Genomic DNA, 19,618 nt, shown 5'->3' with positions numbered 1-19,618 from the left:
TCTGCAAATGCTTATATAATTGAATAAACTTTAATTGAACAATTGTCATTATAGACCCAATGCTTAGAACTTGTGTGGAAGCAGTTAGGATTTCTTAGACAGAAAACATGCAGAGTTCATAAAAAGAAAAAATACAATGCAGAATGGTGCTTTTCAGGAAACAGGTTTAAGTCCTTCATCTGCTTCCTTCCAAGCAGAATTAGTTGTTCAGTCCCACTGAAAATCCAGTGGTTGTAGAAATTCACACCCTGGGACAACAAGCTAATACTCTCTTTTCCCAGTTACTGAGATTTACTTGCTCTGTGTTAAGTTCTAAAACTTTACTATCTAGAACATTAAATAATTTTTATTAAATCTGTCTGCAGAAAACAGCTTGCTTCAGTTTAGAATTTTTCACTAAAATTGTCCCGGTCAGCTCATAACACAAGTCACTTTTTAAAAATCTCATCTATGCTCTTCACAAAATCCCTTTGGGTTCACATCAATATCATTTTGATATTAACACAGAGTTTTCACTGCAATAGTCAGCAAGGACTCAGCAATCACATATGGCACTTTTATTTTTGTCCCAAAGCAGAGCAGGTCTCTCTGAACAAGTGTGGTCCAGATCACTTGGTGATGCTAGCCCATAACTGCAGGCTCACCCATGAATAAACAAGTCATGTCACCCAACTTGCGTCCTGCTCTCCAGACTCGGTGGCACTGAAGCTGTTAGATCTGCCTGTGTCTCTAGAATTAACATTTCCTCGGGGCAAGCTGCTGTGAAGAGCCATTCTTTCCCCCCATGTCATGCAGTCTGCATGTTGTCTACTCAGCACATTATATCTGCAGTCATAGTTCATGACCTAAATTGCTACAGGTCAGGTTGTCTTGCATCTTCTTCTAAAATAAATGCATACAAAAATCACTGAGAGTTTATTTGCTGAAGGCTAATGGCTTTTCTTTTGTGGTATTTTTTTCCTTTGTGATACTGACCTGTTTTGAGATACCTATAATATACTTTTCTACCCTCCTAAATAATAACATCAAAGTATTAACTAGGGCAATGATGAGCTTACAGTGGTTCAAAAAGTATCTAAAAACAGGTATCTAAAATGTAATTGTGCCAAAAATTAAATAAAGAATAGTTTTAATTTATCAGAAGAATCCATAGGCAATATAGAGATCAGACTACATTCCTATGATCCCACTGAGCTCAGATATTTTACTGAAAAATTCAGTACAGTTGGCTCCATCATGAGGAAGCTTTTAAAATGACATAAGCACTTGCAGAGAAAAATTTTGAACGTGGTTAGCACACAGTTGGAGCAAACTACTGTATGAATCCCACCATCTAGTATGTGCTTTCTATTTTGCCATGTTAATTTTGCTGGCCATAACAGCATGGCTCAGGTTGAAATGGGCTGTGAAAATGAGGCTGATGTCTTCCTAAGGCTTTTTTACAGATTTGAAAAACTTCCTAGCATTCTGCCAGCTCAGAGAAAATAGCCAGGTGAGCATCTCAGGCACCCCTTTTTTCATTAGCATGGAGCACTAGCTAACAGTTTTTGTGCAGCATCTGCTTGCCCTTTTTATCCATATTCCCAGTGAAAGAAAACCAGTTCTTTATAAGGCAGCTCTCCAGGCTTGGTTAGAGTGTTTCAAAGTACTGTACAATGGTATATTTAAATCACCTCCCTCTCCATGCACAAGTTGTATTTCTTGGTAGCTTTCCTCTTTTGCAGAGGATTGTATCCCAGCTTGACTTCAGTGTTACAGCTGAAGAAGGGCTGAGGAAAAAGAGAAGCTATGACATCTTCTCCAGCATGCCTCCATCCCTTGATTTAAATGAGTATATCTGTTCTGTTAAACATACACTTGGTTCCAGACAGGACAAGGTTAAATTTTGCAGCAGCCAGGAGGTGGGGTGGCTGGGACATGGGGGTTATTCTATAACCTCACCCAGGGAGAAGGTTTTCCTCTCAGTCAAGTAAACTTGGCAAAGACAGGGTTGGGTAACACCAGTTCTGTTCTGGGCAATCATTTGCCTACCTTGTGCACTTCTTATGGATACTTGTGCTGTTGCCATTCATTTTGTTATCTCATTGCTGTTTCCTGTGATTTGTTCTTATCTTGAGATGTGGCTTTCACCTTTGGGCCTCCAATTCTCACTCTCCAGCCTGCAGGGGAAGGAGAAAAGTGTTGGGGGCAGGGCGGGGGGAGCGAGCAAGCAGCCTATGGTTTAGATAGTCTTGGTGGGAACATTAATTTGGACAGTACTATTCCCAAACCACAATAACAACCTTTTTATCTCTTCTCAATTCAGCTGAGAAATAGCTTGAGAAAGTTTTATTCTCTTTCAGAACTTCAGATGTGTGATATTGACGTGCTTTCTCTTCTGCAAGCAATCCTGACACATTTCTCACTTGTATCAGTAAACAAATATTGGATATGTTTCTAAAGAAGGTGTCTTGTTTTAGTCAGAAGTGAAAGTAATTATTTTAAATATTACTGTTCTCTGGCCTCCAGTATGTTATACTTGAGGTCAGATCAGAAACTTCAGCTCCAGCATTTATGAACTGCTGTGAAAATTTTGTGCCAATAATAAAACAGTCTTTTTAAGAACCAACTTCATAAGCAAAATACCTATTCAAAGGTAACTCCATGCAGATAAAATAAAGGTTTGAATTATTTGCACTGTGGAAATAGGAGAAATTCTTTCCCTCTGTGTGTCAAGTAATAATTAAAAACTAGAATGAAGTTTTTCTAGATTACTTCAGTGTCGTGACTGTGTGTAGTGATGAACGTGATTGCCCTAAGGATCATTACATAATTCACTGCAGGGTATGGTGAGCTGTGAGGTGCATTTTATATACTCAAATTTCTCATTCCTTCTTCTCTGCATAGCTGTCCAACCCCAGGATGTGATGGCAGCGGTCATGTAACAGGAAACTATGCCTCACACCGCAGGTAAGAAACAACAGGAAGCCTAAAACAGGAAATAGAGCTACTTCTAGCCCTTGTCATCTTTGAACCCCTTTATACTAACCATGGATAAGTGTTCAAAAACAGTTTGCAAAAAATAATCCACAGAGAAACGCGGCTGGTTTTCCTAATTTTGTTATATTTGTGAAGGTGTGGACTTAATACACTGAGGCAGTTAAGCAGCACATGCTTATTACTGTAGCTGCATTTCTCAGCTGAGACCTGCAGAAAAGTCATTTAGTGAAGTTTGCATTTCCCTGAGTGTACAAGCAGTCTCTATACAGACGCTGTTGCATCTGATTATAAATGAGGTTTCTGCATACCTCTTTGTGAATGGCTTTTAAATTCATAATCTGCTATTATAACCTGAGGATATTAAATATTTTTCTCAAAATAGCCTACTGTCAACCTAGGTGTTGAAACAAAAATTTCCTGCATTTCCATTGGGAACAGAATGGAAATGATTTCTGCCTTCTACCAATCACGTGGACCAGATCCTCTAGCTGTCCTTCATATAGGAAACATAAAGGATGGATTCTGTGTACCACTGTTCCCCCACAGCAAAGCTTTACAGGGGCTAGAAACCTTTGTCCCAAACTACATAATCTTTTTAGTGATTTAAGAACCACAGCCTTATGTTTGTCCTTCTTTGCTGAGATTAAATATTTGAGAGTATAATTTTAACTAATATAAATCATATATTGTCTGGATGTTGGTGTTTTAGATAAAAAAAAAAAAGCTTTGGTTTAGTAAAATATTTCACATCAGGTTTTCTTTTCAGTGTTTCTGGGTGCCCATTAGCTGACAAGACATTAAAATCCCTTATGGCTGCTAACTCTCAGGAGCTCAAGTAAGTATTGACAATAGCACAAATGTTATTGTTCTTTATCTTCGACAAACATGTTCCCTGTGTTATTTAAGTTGTAAATTTGAATTGCTCTGAGCAGTATCACACCTTTTTATGAAAAGTGTAGTGAATTGATTACAAAGCTTTTGAGTGAAATAAAGTTTACTTTTCTCCATTTGTCTTCCTTTATTCTTGTACCCCTTCATTTTCACTAATTAATCAGGGCCTGGGGGGACAAAAATTGTGAACACTAGGAAAAATGGAGTTTTCTCAGTATTTCTGAATCAGAGAGGAATAGAAAATATCTAATAGGTAAGATGGATCTGGCAACTGATCCAGATAGAATTAATTGGAATTATTTAGTTAGAAATAAATCTAGTTGGAATAAATTTAAAAATGAGACCAGAATACCTGCAAATCCTTTTTTTTTTTTTTTTTGTCCATACCCTATACTATGAGTTTAATGCCACTGAAGCAGGCATCAAGTCATATGATTTTATGCTGGCATAATTCTCACCATGAAATGTCACTTACAAAAGGACTGTGCAGGCTTTGCTATATAGACAGATGTATAGGGACATATGAATATTTCAAAAATCTGTAGTCAAGAGAGGCACTGGCAACCAGTCATCTAGTTATTGAATTGGCTTTGTCAATAAGGATGTGGGGAAAAGGGAAGGATAATTAGAGTTCTTTCATAGCTTTCCCTCTGCAACTTGTAAATTGGATCCCTTAATAGATGCCTTGGAAAAATTCATGAATACATGTAAAAAGGGGAGAACCCCGTGACTGTCCTTTCTGTCCTTTAGGTTCATCCCTAGTCCAGATAGAAGAAAATAAAGTCTGACCGTGTGACTATTTTCCTTTTCTAATAGTATTAATAGCAGAAGTGGCTACATTTAGGCTTGGAGCAGTGTTTGGCTTCCCCAGATCAAATGTTAGTGGTCTCATTCCCTAGCCTTACAACTTCAGTTATAATTGAAATGCTGAACTGATGGAAGCTATGAAGTTGAATGTACAGGAGATGCAGCAAAATAGCAAAGAAAGACCATTTATGTAGGCAGCTGTCCAAAGCAGTTTGCAAAGCCAGTAGGTAAACCAGCACTCTGGCACAACCCTGCGTTTTTTGACATCTCTGATACTCAAAGGTATAAAATTTAGGTTTAGTTGGTTTTAAAAAGAGCAGAACGGTTAGCAAGGAACTGGCTTGCAAAAATGCTGACAAATTTGAAGTCATTTGCTGAGTCATATATATTTGTCCCTGCTTTTATTGGCTTTCTGCCATACAAAGACACTCACACAAATATTTTGAATAGTTGCTCCTCATGCATCACCCCCCCGCCCCATTCATGTGTGAATAAGTAAATTTGCATACCAATATGGTTATTTTTCCACTAAAGCTTTTAGAGTTTTGGTCATGCCATAAGGAAAGAGGAGCAACAGCATATGACTTAAATGACAAACTGCACAGTGTACGCCATGTATAATAAGTGAGTTGTGAAAGACAAAGTCAAAGTTCATGGACATTTCACAGACAGAAATATGTTGCATAACGCAGTTAGCATTTAATTTCAATTAACTAGAAAAAGAGCAAAAATCAAAATCTGTTCACAGACAATTTGCAAAAGGAAAAAAGGCTAAATAAAATTATTTTTCACAAATGTACCACCTTAATTTAGGTTCTTGCAAACGTAGTTCAGGTGATATTTTGAACAAAACTTTGCTTCTGTCTAAATTAAATCTTTTTCCAAAATGCTGCAATCATTCTTGTTCTGGTACTGTGATAGCAATAGTTAATTGTAGCATTGCTGTGTGAGCAGAGGGCATAAATGCTCATAGAATCAGGCCAGGAAAGTACCCTCATGTAGTTAGGCATGAATATGAAAAAGCTGTGTATTTTTTCCAAATGTTATTCATGTTTAATTTGCCAGAATCAAGATAAGATTTTGGCTTTAATTATGAAACTCTATGCCAGCAAAGATACAAGGCTTCCATGTGATCCACAGTTTGGAAATAAGGAAGATCTGCTCAGAAAGTGGGCCTGTGACTCAGATTCAGGGAAATTTCTATATGAGGATTCTTGCTGCTCAGAACAATCTGAGGTGGTCAATTTAAAACATAAGTTTGGTGATGACTCAGATTTTAAAGCTAAAAGGCATAATTGTGGCTGATATCCTATTTAATCCCTGAGCTTGCTTATCTAGCCTTAAATAATTTCAAATGTGTACTTTAGAGAGGCATTTACTTACATATCAGAAACTTTTAGGAATAGGTGGTCTCCTACCCTTAGACTCATTTTTGCAGTGGTAAAATGTCAATTTTTAGGAGAGATTTGAGCTGTTTTCCTACATGGGTTCCACATGAAATATTGATACTGATTCATACTGAGTTATACGGCCTTCCATAGGCAGTATAACAATTTCAGAAAATGGTTTTCTCAGCTGACCTCTATGGGTTTGCCTTGAATACAGGTCATATCCAACACCTCTGGTGAGCTTTTGAGGGAGAAAACGTACCAAAAATGCTCCTAAACTTGCAGCTCAGTGTTTAAATTTTACATGTAGTTGTAGTTAATCTTCCTAAAGATAAAGCAATCTTTGTGTTGGAGAAAGGGACAAAATAGGAGGTACTCAATGCCCATTTGCAAGAATTTATATGTGAAATCACTGAGAGATTTATTTTTGAATAACAGATTTGGAAGAATTGTACAAGAACTTGTAACCTACACCCACCTGAGGGTTGACATCTCTTAATTTGATGTCCTGAGACCTCTGGCCCTCTGATGTAAATCTTATTTTCTTGGCTCTTCACAGGAATTGATTATAGAGGATGACTCCCTGAGCTGGGGCACCAGTCCAAAGACCACTTAAAAGCTGATGAAATTCCCCAGCTTTACTAATTGAAAGGCAATAGACTTTTGGTGTATTTTGTGTTCTGGAATTTCACAATCCATACAAAGTTATAACCAATATTTAGAAAACCCAACCCAGCGGCCAAGATTAAGAGTCTTGCTAATGAGGCTTTTTACTTATTTGTTGGTAGCCCACCTGAAAGATCCTTTTACAGTTTCATTAGTTCTGACAATATCTCAGCCTGAAATCTTCAGTGACCTCCAGAATAGCTTGGACTCCAATCCAGTTGGAAATCTGTCTGCTGCCAGAAGTGGTAACTACAGATGGGGTGATACAAAATTTGGTTCAGTGTCCTTTATAAGTATATTCACAACTCCCAGACTTTCCGATCTGAATGTCTCACCCAAAGAGCTTTTCTTGAATTAAAGTCCACCTCCAGTCTATGCAGGGAGCCCTTCCATCTGTGATCATCAGATAAAACAAGTAGCCAAAATTAATTTCCTTAGTTTTTGGCAGGTGTTCTGGATTTAGTTGCAAGCATTCACTCTCTCCAGACATCTGCCCTTGCTGCCTGCTCCACATGACATTGTGCCCAGTCCTTGTCCCACACTTAAACAGGTCAACATTTAGTTCTACACAGGCAAGCATGTCCAGGCACTCTGCAAACCCCCACCTTTACCTTTGCTGTCAGTGTGAGGCAATTCATTCCACCAAAAATATAGTTCACTAAGTGTCATCATGAAATGTTTTGATATTATATAAAAAATTTCACCCCTTTCTTCATTTGAAATAATGCTGAATTTTGCTTGAATAAATGCATAAATTTGCTCATGTCCAAAAGAAGTCAGATTTTTGACAAATTAATTGTTCACAGAAAACTAGTTTTAAATATTCTGTGAAGAGATGCACCTGCACACTCAGATGTGCTATTAGCATTATATTTGTAGGTGTTTTCCATGGCAGCCTACCAATGACAAGATGAAATCACGAATCTCTAACTCAGGAAAGATTCAGTAACAATTGGGACCCTTAAGAGCATAGTGAACCCTGCAACTTTCCTTAATGGTTCAGTACAACATTATTTGGCACAACTCCTTATGTAATTCTGATACTCTGTAAAAATAATAGCATTTCAAAAAAGTCCCTAAGGTTGCTTAGTATAAGAACTTTGTATTGTATAATACAGAAACAAAGAAAAGACTGGCAAATCTTCTAAGGCAAATGTTTTTTGGTGCTGCTTTGTTTGCTGAGGTATGTTAATATTCTCTGAAAATACCTCAAACCAAACCACTCCAGAAATATACAACAGCCTTAAATAAAAAAAAAAAAAAAAAAAGAAAGAAAAATTAAAGAAAAAATAAAATCTCAGTACTTCTGAGATGGAAGGTATTACCAGTATGGTCCTGCTCCAAACCCCACAGAAGTCAGTGGAAAGACCTACTGACCCAAGCCACCTTTTGAGGCACAGCAAGCAAGAAGTCCACTCTGCCAGACTGCTGGCAAAAGCACAGTAACCATCAGGCTTTTTTCTTTTTATTGTATGGATGTTTCAGTATTAAAAATTCATACTTGAAAATGCTTGTTTGTCTCACATGCACAGAGCAACCCCTTAACTATGAGAAATAAGGATAATCCAATTGCTCAGCTGAACACCCAACTGAATCTCAAGCAAGAAAAGATGGTCCTCTGTTATGCTTACAGTGCTAGAATACACAAATTATTAAATTCAAATTCTGGCTACCATCTACCGATGGCCAAAAGTAAAACTGCTTCTCTGCTTTTATTTCCCTCTCTGTAAATACTGGCAAAGTGCTTATTTATATCTCGACCTGAAAACATCATACCAATAATAAACAAACTCATAATAGCAAATTTACAGATAGATCTATATCAAACTGTTTTTTTCTTCTCTTTGCAATGTTGATTCTGTACAAGGAAAAATGTTTGATGTAAACATTGATACAAAGTCATTAAATCAACAGATCATATACAATATATTTCACATTCCATATTAAAACTCTGCTATTTAAAAAAAAAATCCCTCCCCCAAAAAAGGACTCTGCTTATTTAAGGAAAAAAAAAACAAAACAGAGAGAGGTAGGTTTAGTTATTCGGCAAAAGCTCTGCTGTTCTTTCTTCCACTCTAGACAAAATATAGATTGTGCACGTTATTTACTCTGCATCTTGGTGACCATATTTTGTAATTTCTGTATTATTCCACAGGTGCCCAACACCTGGCTGTGACGGCTCTGGCCATGTGACAGGGAACTATGCATCCCACAGAAGGTAACAACCATCCCATCACATGGGGCTGCCGTGCTCAGGGCTCTCGGCTGGCAGCAGCAGAAAGAGGTGGCTCTTACTCTGTGTGCTTCTTTCAGCTTGTCTGGCTGTCCTCGTGCCAGGAAAGGAGGTATCAAAGTCACTCCTACCAAGGAAGAAAAAGAAGACCCTGAACTTAAGTGAGTACAGAAGCAGGGGTCCACCACCAGTGGAGGGGGGGAATGGCCTGGGAGAGTTCAGGACTTGAGGAGCCATAAGGAGATGCCCCAGTTAATCTCAACCACATGAAAATAGTGCCCAGAGCTGGAACCAAAACAAGTGTTTCTGCTTCTTGTGGAGTTGGTGGAGTCCATCACCTAGGAGACTGAACAGTGAGGAAGGATTGCTGTATCTGCTTGTATTGCTCCAATAATTTTAAAGAGTGCTATGCCAATGGGTTGAAAAATTTGGCAAAATGAAGGAAAATTATTACTGACTGAGGTGAAACATGTCAGCTAATTAAATCCAAGTGACACTTTAAAAAATATGTTCCAGAGAACTTAAATATCTGTAAGTCTTGGGTCTTTTCTATATCTATGAATGAAAATTTCACTTAAAACGAAAACTGGAAACTCAGTAGAGATTCACTACATTCCTGGCTTGAATGCAAATTCCATTAAAATTTGTAAGTGATAACAGCCAGAATATAAAAGTGAAGACTTAGTTGTATGGAATATTGTCTTAATACTTGCTAATGATACATGTGAAACTGCACAACGCTGACAGAGCAGCACAAAAAATTCCCTCTCCTTTCTTTGCAAGTATTTGCATGGGTTTCCATGCAAGTTTTCCAGTTACAGGAACTTACCCTCTTCTTCATACCAGAAACCAAGATAGAAAGGAGACAATGGTGACTTTTCATACACTTGAAGAAATGTGAATTATTGCCCATGATAGAATTTCAATTTTTTTTTCTAGTAAAATACTATCTAAACGAATGTCTCATTTCCTTAGTCTCTACAGCTATATTTTAAATTGCCTTATTTTAAGATCCTCTGAACCACCATAACCCAGCTTGACAAGAGTTGGATGCTCTGGTACAGTGTGCCAACAGGGACCAAGTCTTACTCCATTAAAGCAAAGTAGTGAAGGCAGCCAGAATGATTTTCTCAGGGTTGTTTGAGAATGCCTTTGCCTGCCGTCTCCAGTGAAAATGAGGGTTCTTTTGCTGTGTTTCTGTAGATGCCCAGTGATAGGCTGTGATGGCCAAGGTCACATATCAGGTAAATACACTTCTCATCGCACTGCTTCTGGTTGTCCTTTGGCTGCCAAGAGACAGAAGGAGAGTCCTGTCAATGGGTCTTCGCTATCCTGGAAACTGAACAAACAGGAGCTGCCACACTGTCCTTTGCCAGGCTGCAACGGGCTGGGTCATGTTAATAATGTTTTTGTCACCCACAGAAGGTATAACTTTGTGTTTTCTCTTTTCATTTTTCCTTAACATTCCACTCTGAATTGACAACATGTGGGTTTAGAGTCAGAATGAATTGTGCTAAAGTCATTCGGGTAATAACATTGCAGGTAAAGTAATACAAAACAGAATTAATTTGAGAGACTTAAATTTTATGTCTTTTTCTATGTTCCCATTGAGGCATGACTTTCCAAGGTGTTCAGATTAGTACAGTGTCTATGCATTATAAAATTAAGTAGAGTTCTTTCCTGGGGAAATATGGAGTTGCATGTCTGCATATCTTCCAAAGAAAAGAGAAATATCACCAGAAAAGGTCACCAGAAAAGCTTTAGCCAAGAGTCATTTATTTCATCTTTCTACCAGTGGAAAATTTATACTCATAAACTTTGTATTTAAGCAGCTAAAATTACACAAATGAAAAACAATAAGCATGCAGCTCTTGTATGGATTAAAAAAGTTTGGAGATTGTCACTGACATGTTCTATGAAAAATCCTTTCTTTAGGATTTTTCCCTCCTGAGAATCTGAGAGGCCTCAGGAACAAACTGTAAACAATGATTATCTGCTGCTGTGGAATGCAACAGGTGGATCTGTGATTGGTCTCATCTCGTTGCTTCTAATTAATGGCCAATCACAGTCCATGTGTCCAGACTGTCTCGGTCAGAGACAAGCCTTTGTTATTCATTCTTTTTCTATTCTTAGCTAAGCCTTCTGATGAAATCCTTTCTTCTATTCTTTTAGTATAGTTTTTAACATAATATATATCATAAAATAATAAACTAAGTCTTCTAAACATAGAGTCAACTTTCTTGTCTCTTCCCTCATCCTAAGACCCCTTTAAACAATACATCAGGAGTTATAACAATCTCACAAAGAAAATTATCCTTGCAGAGAAGCCACATATATAATTAACAACAATAAACACCATCTATCACTGTGAAAAATAGTCTGACCATATTGAATCAAAAGTAAGCAAAGAGTGTGATTGGCAAGTTTGGTTTTCTGTCTTTAAGAGTACTTAAGTCTACGTTCTCTGTCTTCTTTGTTTTCTTCCTAACACTTTGAGCCAACTTCTCTGAAACAAGAAATGCCTGTTGTCATTTGAATAAATTCAGTCAGAGTCCAGTGTTATCCTAATTTTACTTCCTACGTCCCATCTAAATGTCTTTTCATGAGGACACTACTGTAAATTGTGGCTAATTAAGCAAGTAGCAAAAACTGTGTTTTAGCTGGTAGCAATTAATAGTACAGATGATTCCTGTCCTGCATGAAACTGGGTCACTCTCAAGATCACATTAGTTAAAATGACGTAGAGAATATAACTTTGTTTGATATCCTTTCCTGGGACGTTAGAAACCTAACCAGTAACTCAGGGCTTTCAAACAATCTCCCAGCTAGCTATCTGCTCTGGGCAGAGATCATAAGCAGAAATTTAGAACTGAAGAACTAGCATCTTTCTGTGTAGCTTTTAGCCAAGCTAATGAAAGCTTAGGTTTAGCTGCTTTGTTGTTTTTTTTTTTTTTTTTCTATATGGAAATGCCATTTCTGTTAGAATTTTTTTTTTTTTTAATTTTTACACACACACACACACACACACACACACACACATCAACCATTTTCCTGCGGAACAAAATTTTCCCCCTCTCCTTACTCAGAAACACCTAAAAACAAATCCTGCTGCCAGTTCTTCAGCATATGGGTATTTCTTCTTTGTTATTTATAAAGATAGTATGAAGACAGTGCAATTCCTCTTAGCCCTTTAGTGGGCTATAAAAATTGCCTCAGATAATTACCAGCTGATGAAATTGTAAGCTTTGAAATAGCAAAATGTAATTTAATGTGAACAGTGGTTAAAAAGCAAACTGACTATATAATGGAACCATTCAAAAAAGCTATTACAGCCTATAGGGTATTCCAGAGTTATTATTGTATTGATCATTATTATGTATCAACAAAGTGATACAATAATTAGGCACTGTGGACATCATCCCATTAACTAATTTTTTTTAGGATAGTAAACTTGCCATTTTAAATACCATACTCTCCTCTCCTTTGGAGCACAATCCCTTGATATAAACAGTTTATAAGTGTTTGAATTGAAAGAATTCTGTATATGCATCTTCATATAGCTTAACAGTAGCTGCTACTTCAATTTTGATTATTTTGAAATATGCTTAAGAGTTGTTTACTCGTAGATTGAGATTTCTGTGCCAATTTTCAAGCTGGAATATACAGCTAAATGACTCTTTATGAGTTATGTCATTCCCCGAAGCCATGCTATAATGGAGATACTGATGTGACCTTAGGTACAGAGGTCTGTCCAAGTGCATGATAATATTGCCTGAAAGGATTATTGCCATTTTCAAGTGGGTGCTAATGTTTTTTTTCCTATCTGTTTCAGCCTGTCTGGTTGTCCTCTGAATGCACAAACCATAAAAAAGGGCAAAATTTCGGAAGAATTAATGACTATCAAGCTTAAAGCAAGTGGCGGTAAGGAAATCTGTAAAAAATGATGACATTTATTTAGATACAAGGGCCCTGACTCCCATTTATACTTGTGCCCCTTTCTGCCATGACATTAATTCTCAGTATTTGTCTCTAGCAATAAAAAATCGTGACTAACAAAAAAAATTTTGCATGACAGATTATAAAATTATTCTCATTTACGTCTTGAAAACTGAACATTGAAGATATGCTCTTGTTCCAGAGCATTATTTTATTATTTGGATATCCTTTCAATATTGTTTTAATTAATAAACAATTAGTTACAGATCAGGAGGACTTAGCTATCTGATTAATAAGGTACAAAGGGAGAAATATTGTGGGCAGAAATTGACTCATCTCTCTAACTTCATTCCTACATGGTTTAGTATCTATGCACTGCTTGTGCAATTTAGCTAACCTAAGTGCAAAGCAATAATTACCAAAGAGTTGCAGGGGGAAATGTGTAGGAGTCTCCCTTCTTATACAATGTGCTTTAGCAAGTTGGGCATTGAGCCAGGATTCAGGAAATTTAGTCTTTAGTCTCCAACTGCTGAGGAAAACGGTTGCATTACTGCTTACAGATTTCCCACGCTGGCTCCCCAGTAGACTCAGTTCTAGGCTTTAAAGCCTAGAACTTTTTTTTTCCCCTGTAATACTTGCTAGCTTTCTGAAAATTTCACCCTTTCCTGTATTTAAACTTCGCTATTTATCAGATATAACTAAAGCTGTGCTTATTGAAGTTATTTGGCACAGGAGCTTGCCCCCACAGAGATTCTTGCAAAATCAGAAACAGGTACAGATGAGTAAACAATTATAATACTAGCAAAGATGTTGCCCTGGTTTATTTCCTGAAAAAGAAGGATTGCTGTTGCATTCCTTTTGAAGAAAAACAAAACAAAAAACTCCAACCCAAACCAAAACAAACAAACAAAAACTCCTCACACCAAAGCAACATAAAAATCTTCTCATGTATTATGATAAATTTTCCTCCTTCTTGGCAATTTTTCCTTTTTGTACCCTCCTGCTTGTAGTTGCATGATGGAGTGAAAAAAAAAGAAATAGTGAAAAATTAGAACTAAGATAGCCCCATTTATGTTTAAGCTCATATAAATGTTTAATAGGAAGGAAAGAATTTTGACAGTAAAATCAAAGTAAAAGACAATATAAGGATAAATCATTTATTAAAAATCTTATTTTGCTATGATTAAGTACCAGGTAATGCAGCTTGTTACTCATGCATCCATTTACATGTGGACACCCTAAATCTGATGTTGTTATTTTCAACTATTTACAGGTATTGAGAGTGATGAAGAAATAAGACACTTGGATGAGGAAATAAAAGAGCTGAATGAATCCAATCTTAAAATTGAAGCCGACATGATGAAACTTCAAACTCAGGTATGCCATAAATGTGAAACCTTTTCCTACGCTATGTTTAAGCATGATAAATAAATGCTATGTAAATGTTTTGTTTAAAAATAGCTAGTCTCCCCTGCACTTCTTTTACCAAGCTCTTCTTTTTTATTCTTTTCTGTAAATGAGCAGCAGGTATTGTCTAAAAGATCTGGTGAATGACAAATTCAGGACAGTTTGGAGCTAATCTTAGCAAGCAGACATGAAAAATACTTACCAAAAAAAACATCCATTTTCCTTTGTTGACCAAACATCTGCTCACCAAACCAGGGAGGTCCTATGACTTGAGTTTTTAGGGATGATAATTCCTCTTACAAACCCACTCCAAGTCTAAATGAGAGTTGAATTTAATGAGTTCTTATGTGTACCTAAGAAAATTTTCCTAGTTTAGCTCACCCACTATCAATTATTCAAATAGTTTGAATTTTGCCTCCAGGCAACAGATGGTAAAGAATGTATACCTTTTGCTAGTTTGTGTAGCAGAGGATTTTGATGGGAGTTATGCAAAAGAGTAATTCTCCTTTATTATTTTGTATACTGGAGATATTAAGTTGTCTTTAATATGCTGATAGTGGTTCTATGGAGTGAGCTGTATAGCTTCATCCCTTCAGACTCCCATATACACCTGGAAGATAACCTGGGCAGATTGGGTAAAAACATAAGCAGAAGCTTCAGAATTTTCAGAATAAGAGTGAAATTAAGGTAAATTTGTGAACTGAATATAGATCCAAACTGATCTAAACCAAACTGAGTGTAACCATACCCCCCTCTATTTACACCACATTGGAATGAGCAGTGTTGAGTCCTGCTGTTTTTGCAATAACCACCGAGTGTATGGTCTAAACAAGGTAGAAGCCTGTGCCACCTGTGTAGAATCTAAACAATCTGGCTGCACACCACAGCAGCTGTGGGGATATCCAGCCCAAACTGCACTGCAGGGGGGCTGTGCTCAGTCTCAGGACACTTGGTTCTCTCTGGTGGTCACTGTGCTGTGTGCATGGAGATTGCCCAGTTAATGCAGTTTTGTGCAGGGAGTTTCTTCGCCCTGGACTTTCTCCCTGGTGAAGGCAGCTTGACCAGCAAAGCCTGAACTGAACTCCAGCAGAAACCATAAATCTCCTACCTCCTTTTACACTACCCCAGCCAGGTGTTAGACTGCTATGAAAACCCTCTGGAGGAGGGGTTGTAGTGGATGAGAGGCACACAAAAAGGGGTTTCTCACACTGGGGAGTTTTGCTGTGTGGCTGTGCATGAGCAAAGGAAATAAAGTGGCCACAAACAGGAGGCAATTAAGTATTGCAAAGAGTTGCATACTAATAAGGAAGGGTGGGCATGACAATTGTGGGTATGACTGCACTGGTCAGTGCCTTGGGGAGCTGTGCTGGGGCACAGGGATGGCAGCCCTTGGATCTGCCCTGCTGAGCTGCCCGCTCCCGGGACAAGGAGAGCAGGGCAGGAGGGAACCAGACCCTGCCATTGCTGGTTTTGTTTTTCAGCACTGCTTTTGACATCTAAGCTTTCAGACCTAAGCTCTCACTTTGAAAAGATACCTTTTTTTTCTACCTTGGCTGCTTTATCCTGCTCTTTCCAAAACCCTCCTTTGCATTCTGTTGGTCAGAGATCATCTCTGTGATACATGCTCAGCCTCTCAGTTTCCTTTCCACTCTATTTTTTTCTCATTGTTCCCAGCACCAGGCCTGTTGCTAACCCCAGCCAGCCCAGAGCTCACCCAGGAGCAGGGTGGAAAGCAGCACAACAGCAATACCCAATACCCGTGCCCTTGCTATTGTGGTCGAGCAGCAGGGATGCTTTCAGAGCAGGACAACAATGAAAACATCAGCCTCCTTTCTCCTTCCCTCCTCCAGCCCTGAGGCCATACTCCATCCCAGCACCACACTGTCCCTCCTCTCCAAGCTCAATTCCCTCCTCCCACTCTGGGGCACTTTCCAGTGCCTTGCTGCCACACGGTTTCTCTATGAGCCATTAGCAAAGAACCTCATTTCAGAGCAAATACAACCTCTTCTTTGCTCTGAATGTTCTGTGGAGAAGTTACATCTCTCCTAAAAAAAAGCATAGCTACATTCAGATTCATCATGGCCTCCCTCGTAATCACCCAGCTGATATTTTGGGTTCAAACTGCAGTAACAATGCTGCCAAGGTTTGTCTGTCTGTGTTTGTGCCTGCCTGTCTCTTTTAGATCACATCTATGGAGAGCAATTTGAAAACAATAGAAGAGGAGAACAAACTCATAGAGCAGAACAACGAGAGCCTGTTGAAGGAGTTAGCCGGCTTAAGCCAAGCCCTTATCTCCAGTCTCGCTGACATTCAGCTGCCACAGATGGTAAGCCCACAGCCAGCAGGTTAGCACCTTCTTTTGGGGCTGCCTTGCCAGCACTTGAAGCAGATGAGCAAGCTCAGGGACTGGCAGAAGCACTGGAGCTGCATTAGCAGAGAGAACTTTTAGGCTGATTTGCTTTGCAGAGCTGCAGGATCATGACGTCTGTGTTGTCGTAGGTGCAGTTTCTTTCAGGAATGAGCCAGCCCTGGTTTCTCTGCCCTGTACCACACTGTGCAAAACAGGCTTTTCCCTCAAACCTCCCTGTCTGAACACCCACCCTGCACAAAGAGTGAAAACTTCACTCTCATGAGAATCCTCATTGACTTAGCTCCCAGATCAAAACTATAACCTGTTTCATACAGATGTTTTTTCTGGAGACAACCAAGCTCCATCTTCTCAAGAGTTTCACATCTCACTTTCAAACAAACACCAAATCCACAGAGGTACTCATTTTTCCAGTCCCCTTTCCCCTGTCAAGAGTGCCACTGGAAGGTTAAGAAAGGACAGTTAGGGGGAATTCCAGTCACAATCCCAGAGAAAAATAGGTCACCAAAAAAAAAAAAAAAAAAAAGGGGGGGGGGTTGCACTAACCATAATATCTCCAACTCCTTTTCTTGTTTGGAGAGAGTACGGATTCCCCAGGACTTGCAACTCCTGTAATTTCCACAACCCTTCCATTAATTTGGATGGCTGCCCTGTTCATGACTTCTCCCCAGTTGCCATATCGCTCCTTTGGCATGCTTTGGGGCTGGGTGTTTGGGTTTTTTCGGCCTTGATTTTACCTCCTACAATTATAATCTGTTTTGTCTCCATTTAGGGGCCAATCAGTGAGCAGAATTTCGAAGCATATGTAAATACACTCACAGACATGTACAGCAATCTGGAACGGGACTATTCCCCCGAATGCAAAGCTCTGCTGGAAAGTATCAAACAGGCAGTGAAGGGCATCCATGTGTAGGATGTGAAAGCTGCTGGGCAACAGAAATTACTTAACAGCAGTAAACTCCAGATGGATATGTTAGGAGTTCATGTACTGCTAAGGGGTGTAGGTTGCCATGCTGCATTTACAATTGCAACATTGCACTAATTTTTTCCCAGCTGACATAAAAAAAGAATAAAACCACAACAGACTATTTGTATTAACAGCAATGCACTCTGTTAGTATATTGTATTTATTTCAGTACAATTTCTTTTTTTTTCTTCTTTTGCACTCAGTTTTTGTAAAGTGAATGTAAAAAGTGTGTGCGACTATTTTTTATATTTTTTATTTATTTCTAATCAAAGAGTTGGTTTTTTTATCTTTTAACAACATTTTTGCGGCCTGCCATATTTTTACAAATGTGTTTATTAATTTATTTTCCAATGGGATTTTAAATAGACTGAAAGCTATACTGTAAATTAAATAACTTGCTGGGTTTGTACAGGAAGAAAAAAAAAAAAACCTATGAAAGTAACAAATGACTGAACCGTGGTTCTAGTTTTATTTTCCTCACATCCTGCTTTTTTATAATGGCTTTGTATCAGAAATGGGTTTGCAGTAACATGAGATGTGAAGATGCATGGAATGAGAAGATAAATGGTGCCCACTAGTGGGGAACTTGGGCTCTTAAAAGCACAGTATGCTGGAAAACAGTGTGTTAAAGAATATGTTAGCAATAATGAAATATAGCAATCAGCAAAGCACTTGACTTGGCTGTGTGATTTAGCCTATGAGAATGATTATTTAAAATGTTTCAAGAGAACTTCAGATTTATTTTACCACTGCAGCTTTTGTTCAGAGTTAGCTCATGGAGGGAAATGACAATTATCTCTAAACAAGAAGGGTAATTAGGTAGGTACTGGTACTTTTTTAGTATGAGACGTTGAGGTTTTGAGCAAGTGACCAGTATTGCAATGGATTTGGATTGTAAAAACGCAAACACATCCCAAGCTAAAGGCTTTGTACATAATGAGTCGAACACATCTCCCCTGAAATGGCATTTAATACTGGTTTGAAGGTAATGGCAGCTGAGAAGGCAGCGGTCTGTCTGGAGGGCAGCAACACCCCTCTGGCACCACGGTGGTCGCTTGTCCCTTTGAACGACCGGTAGCAACACCGTGACTGGTTTCTCCCATCCTTCTTCACTAAGACTAGGCTGACACTGTATTTGTCACCAGTCTTCTGGTAGGGCCCCAAGTGCTACAGAGCAGACAGACAGGCGGAGGTGTGGACAGACGAGCACTTGCGCAGAGGTATCCGGTTAGCCTGGGTGTGGAACTTCTGAATCCATCAGAAACTAGCGGTTGCTATAACAGAGGCAATGTCTATTTCAGGGATTGTAAGTAATTTAGCATTGTTTCAGAAGTTTTTTTTATATTTATTTTTTTTAAGAAAAAGGTATAAACAACCAGCTAAACTGCCTTTTTTGTATGCACACACACCTCATGTGCATATGTGCCTCAGTGTAAATGTATACATGGATCTAGCGTGTGTTTAATTTTTCCGTGCTATAATGAAAGTGTTTATTTTTATTAGCCGCATTTATATTTAGATTGAATATGATGGCATTCACGGGCTTGACATATACAATTATATTATTACTGTTCCTGCACAAAAGTACTATCCAGAAGTGATTCAACTCTCATGCACTGTGGTCACTGTTCTGCATTAGGTGGGGCTTGCTTTTTGTTGGGGGGTTGATTCAACTCGCCGATCTTAGTTTAGACAGGGGAAAATGTGTGTTCTTAGGAGCTGTGTTTATTTTTAAATTGATTTTTCAAAAGCTACCATATGTGCTGTCTAATATAAATAGGAGAACACCAAACAAAAATTTGCTATTAAAGTTATTGTTCTTGCTAAAAACTCAAAAAGCAAACATTTGTTATACTTGTTAAATGCATACAAAATGAGTTCACTCATTACAAAGACTAAAGTTTAATTTACTAAATATTTTAACAAATTTGTTATATATTTTATTTAAGTAAAATAAATTCTCTTACTGACCTATG

At 38.3% G+C, this 19,618-nt stretch overlaps 1 protein-coding gene across 4 annotated transcripts in view; it reads left to right on the top strand.

Moving 5' to 3' along the window:
* Positions 1-17,708, top strand: part of ST18 (ST18 C2H2C-type zinc finger transcription factor) — a 48,831-nt gene extending 31,123 nt beyond the window's left edge. For all 4 annotated transcript variants that reach the window (XM_059854655.1, XM_059854883.1, XM_059854739.1 and 1 more), the window contains 9 exons: positions 2,887-2,949; positions 3,746-3,814; positions 8,887-8,949; positions 9,045-9,125; positions 10,168-10,389; positions 12,797-12,885; positions 14,174-14,277; positions 16,490-16,633; positions 17,448-17,708. In XM_059854655.1, coding sequence (XP_059710638.1) covers positions 2,887-2,949; positions 3,746-3,814; positions 8,887-8,949; positions 9,045-9,125; positions 10,168-10,389; positions 12,797-12,885; positions 14,174-14,277; positions 16,490-16,633; positions 17,448-17,588 — 976 coding nt within the window. In that variant the 3' untranslated portion in view covers positions 17,589-17,708. The remainder of the gene's footprint in view (positions 1-2,886; positions 2,950-3,745; positions 3,815-8,886; positions 8,950-9,044; positions 9,126-10,167; positions 10,390-12,796; positions 12,886-14,173; positions 14,278-16,489; positions 16,634-17,447) is intronic.
* The last annotated feature ends 1,910 nt before the right edge of the window (positions 17,709-19,618 follow it).

This window comes from Haemorhous mexicanus, chromosome 1 (genome assembly GCF_027477595.1).
Source record: "Haemorhous mexicanus isolate bHaeMex1 chromosome 1, bHaeMex1.pri, whole genome shotgun sequence".
Taxonomy (NCBI): domain Eukaryota; kingdom Metazoa; phylum Chordata; class Aves; order Passeriformes; family Fringillidae; genus Haemorhous; species Haemorhous mexicanus.
This window is presented reverse-complemented; position numbering and strand designations above follow the sequence as displayed.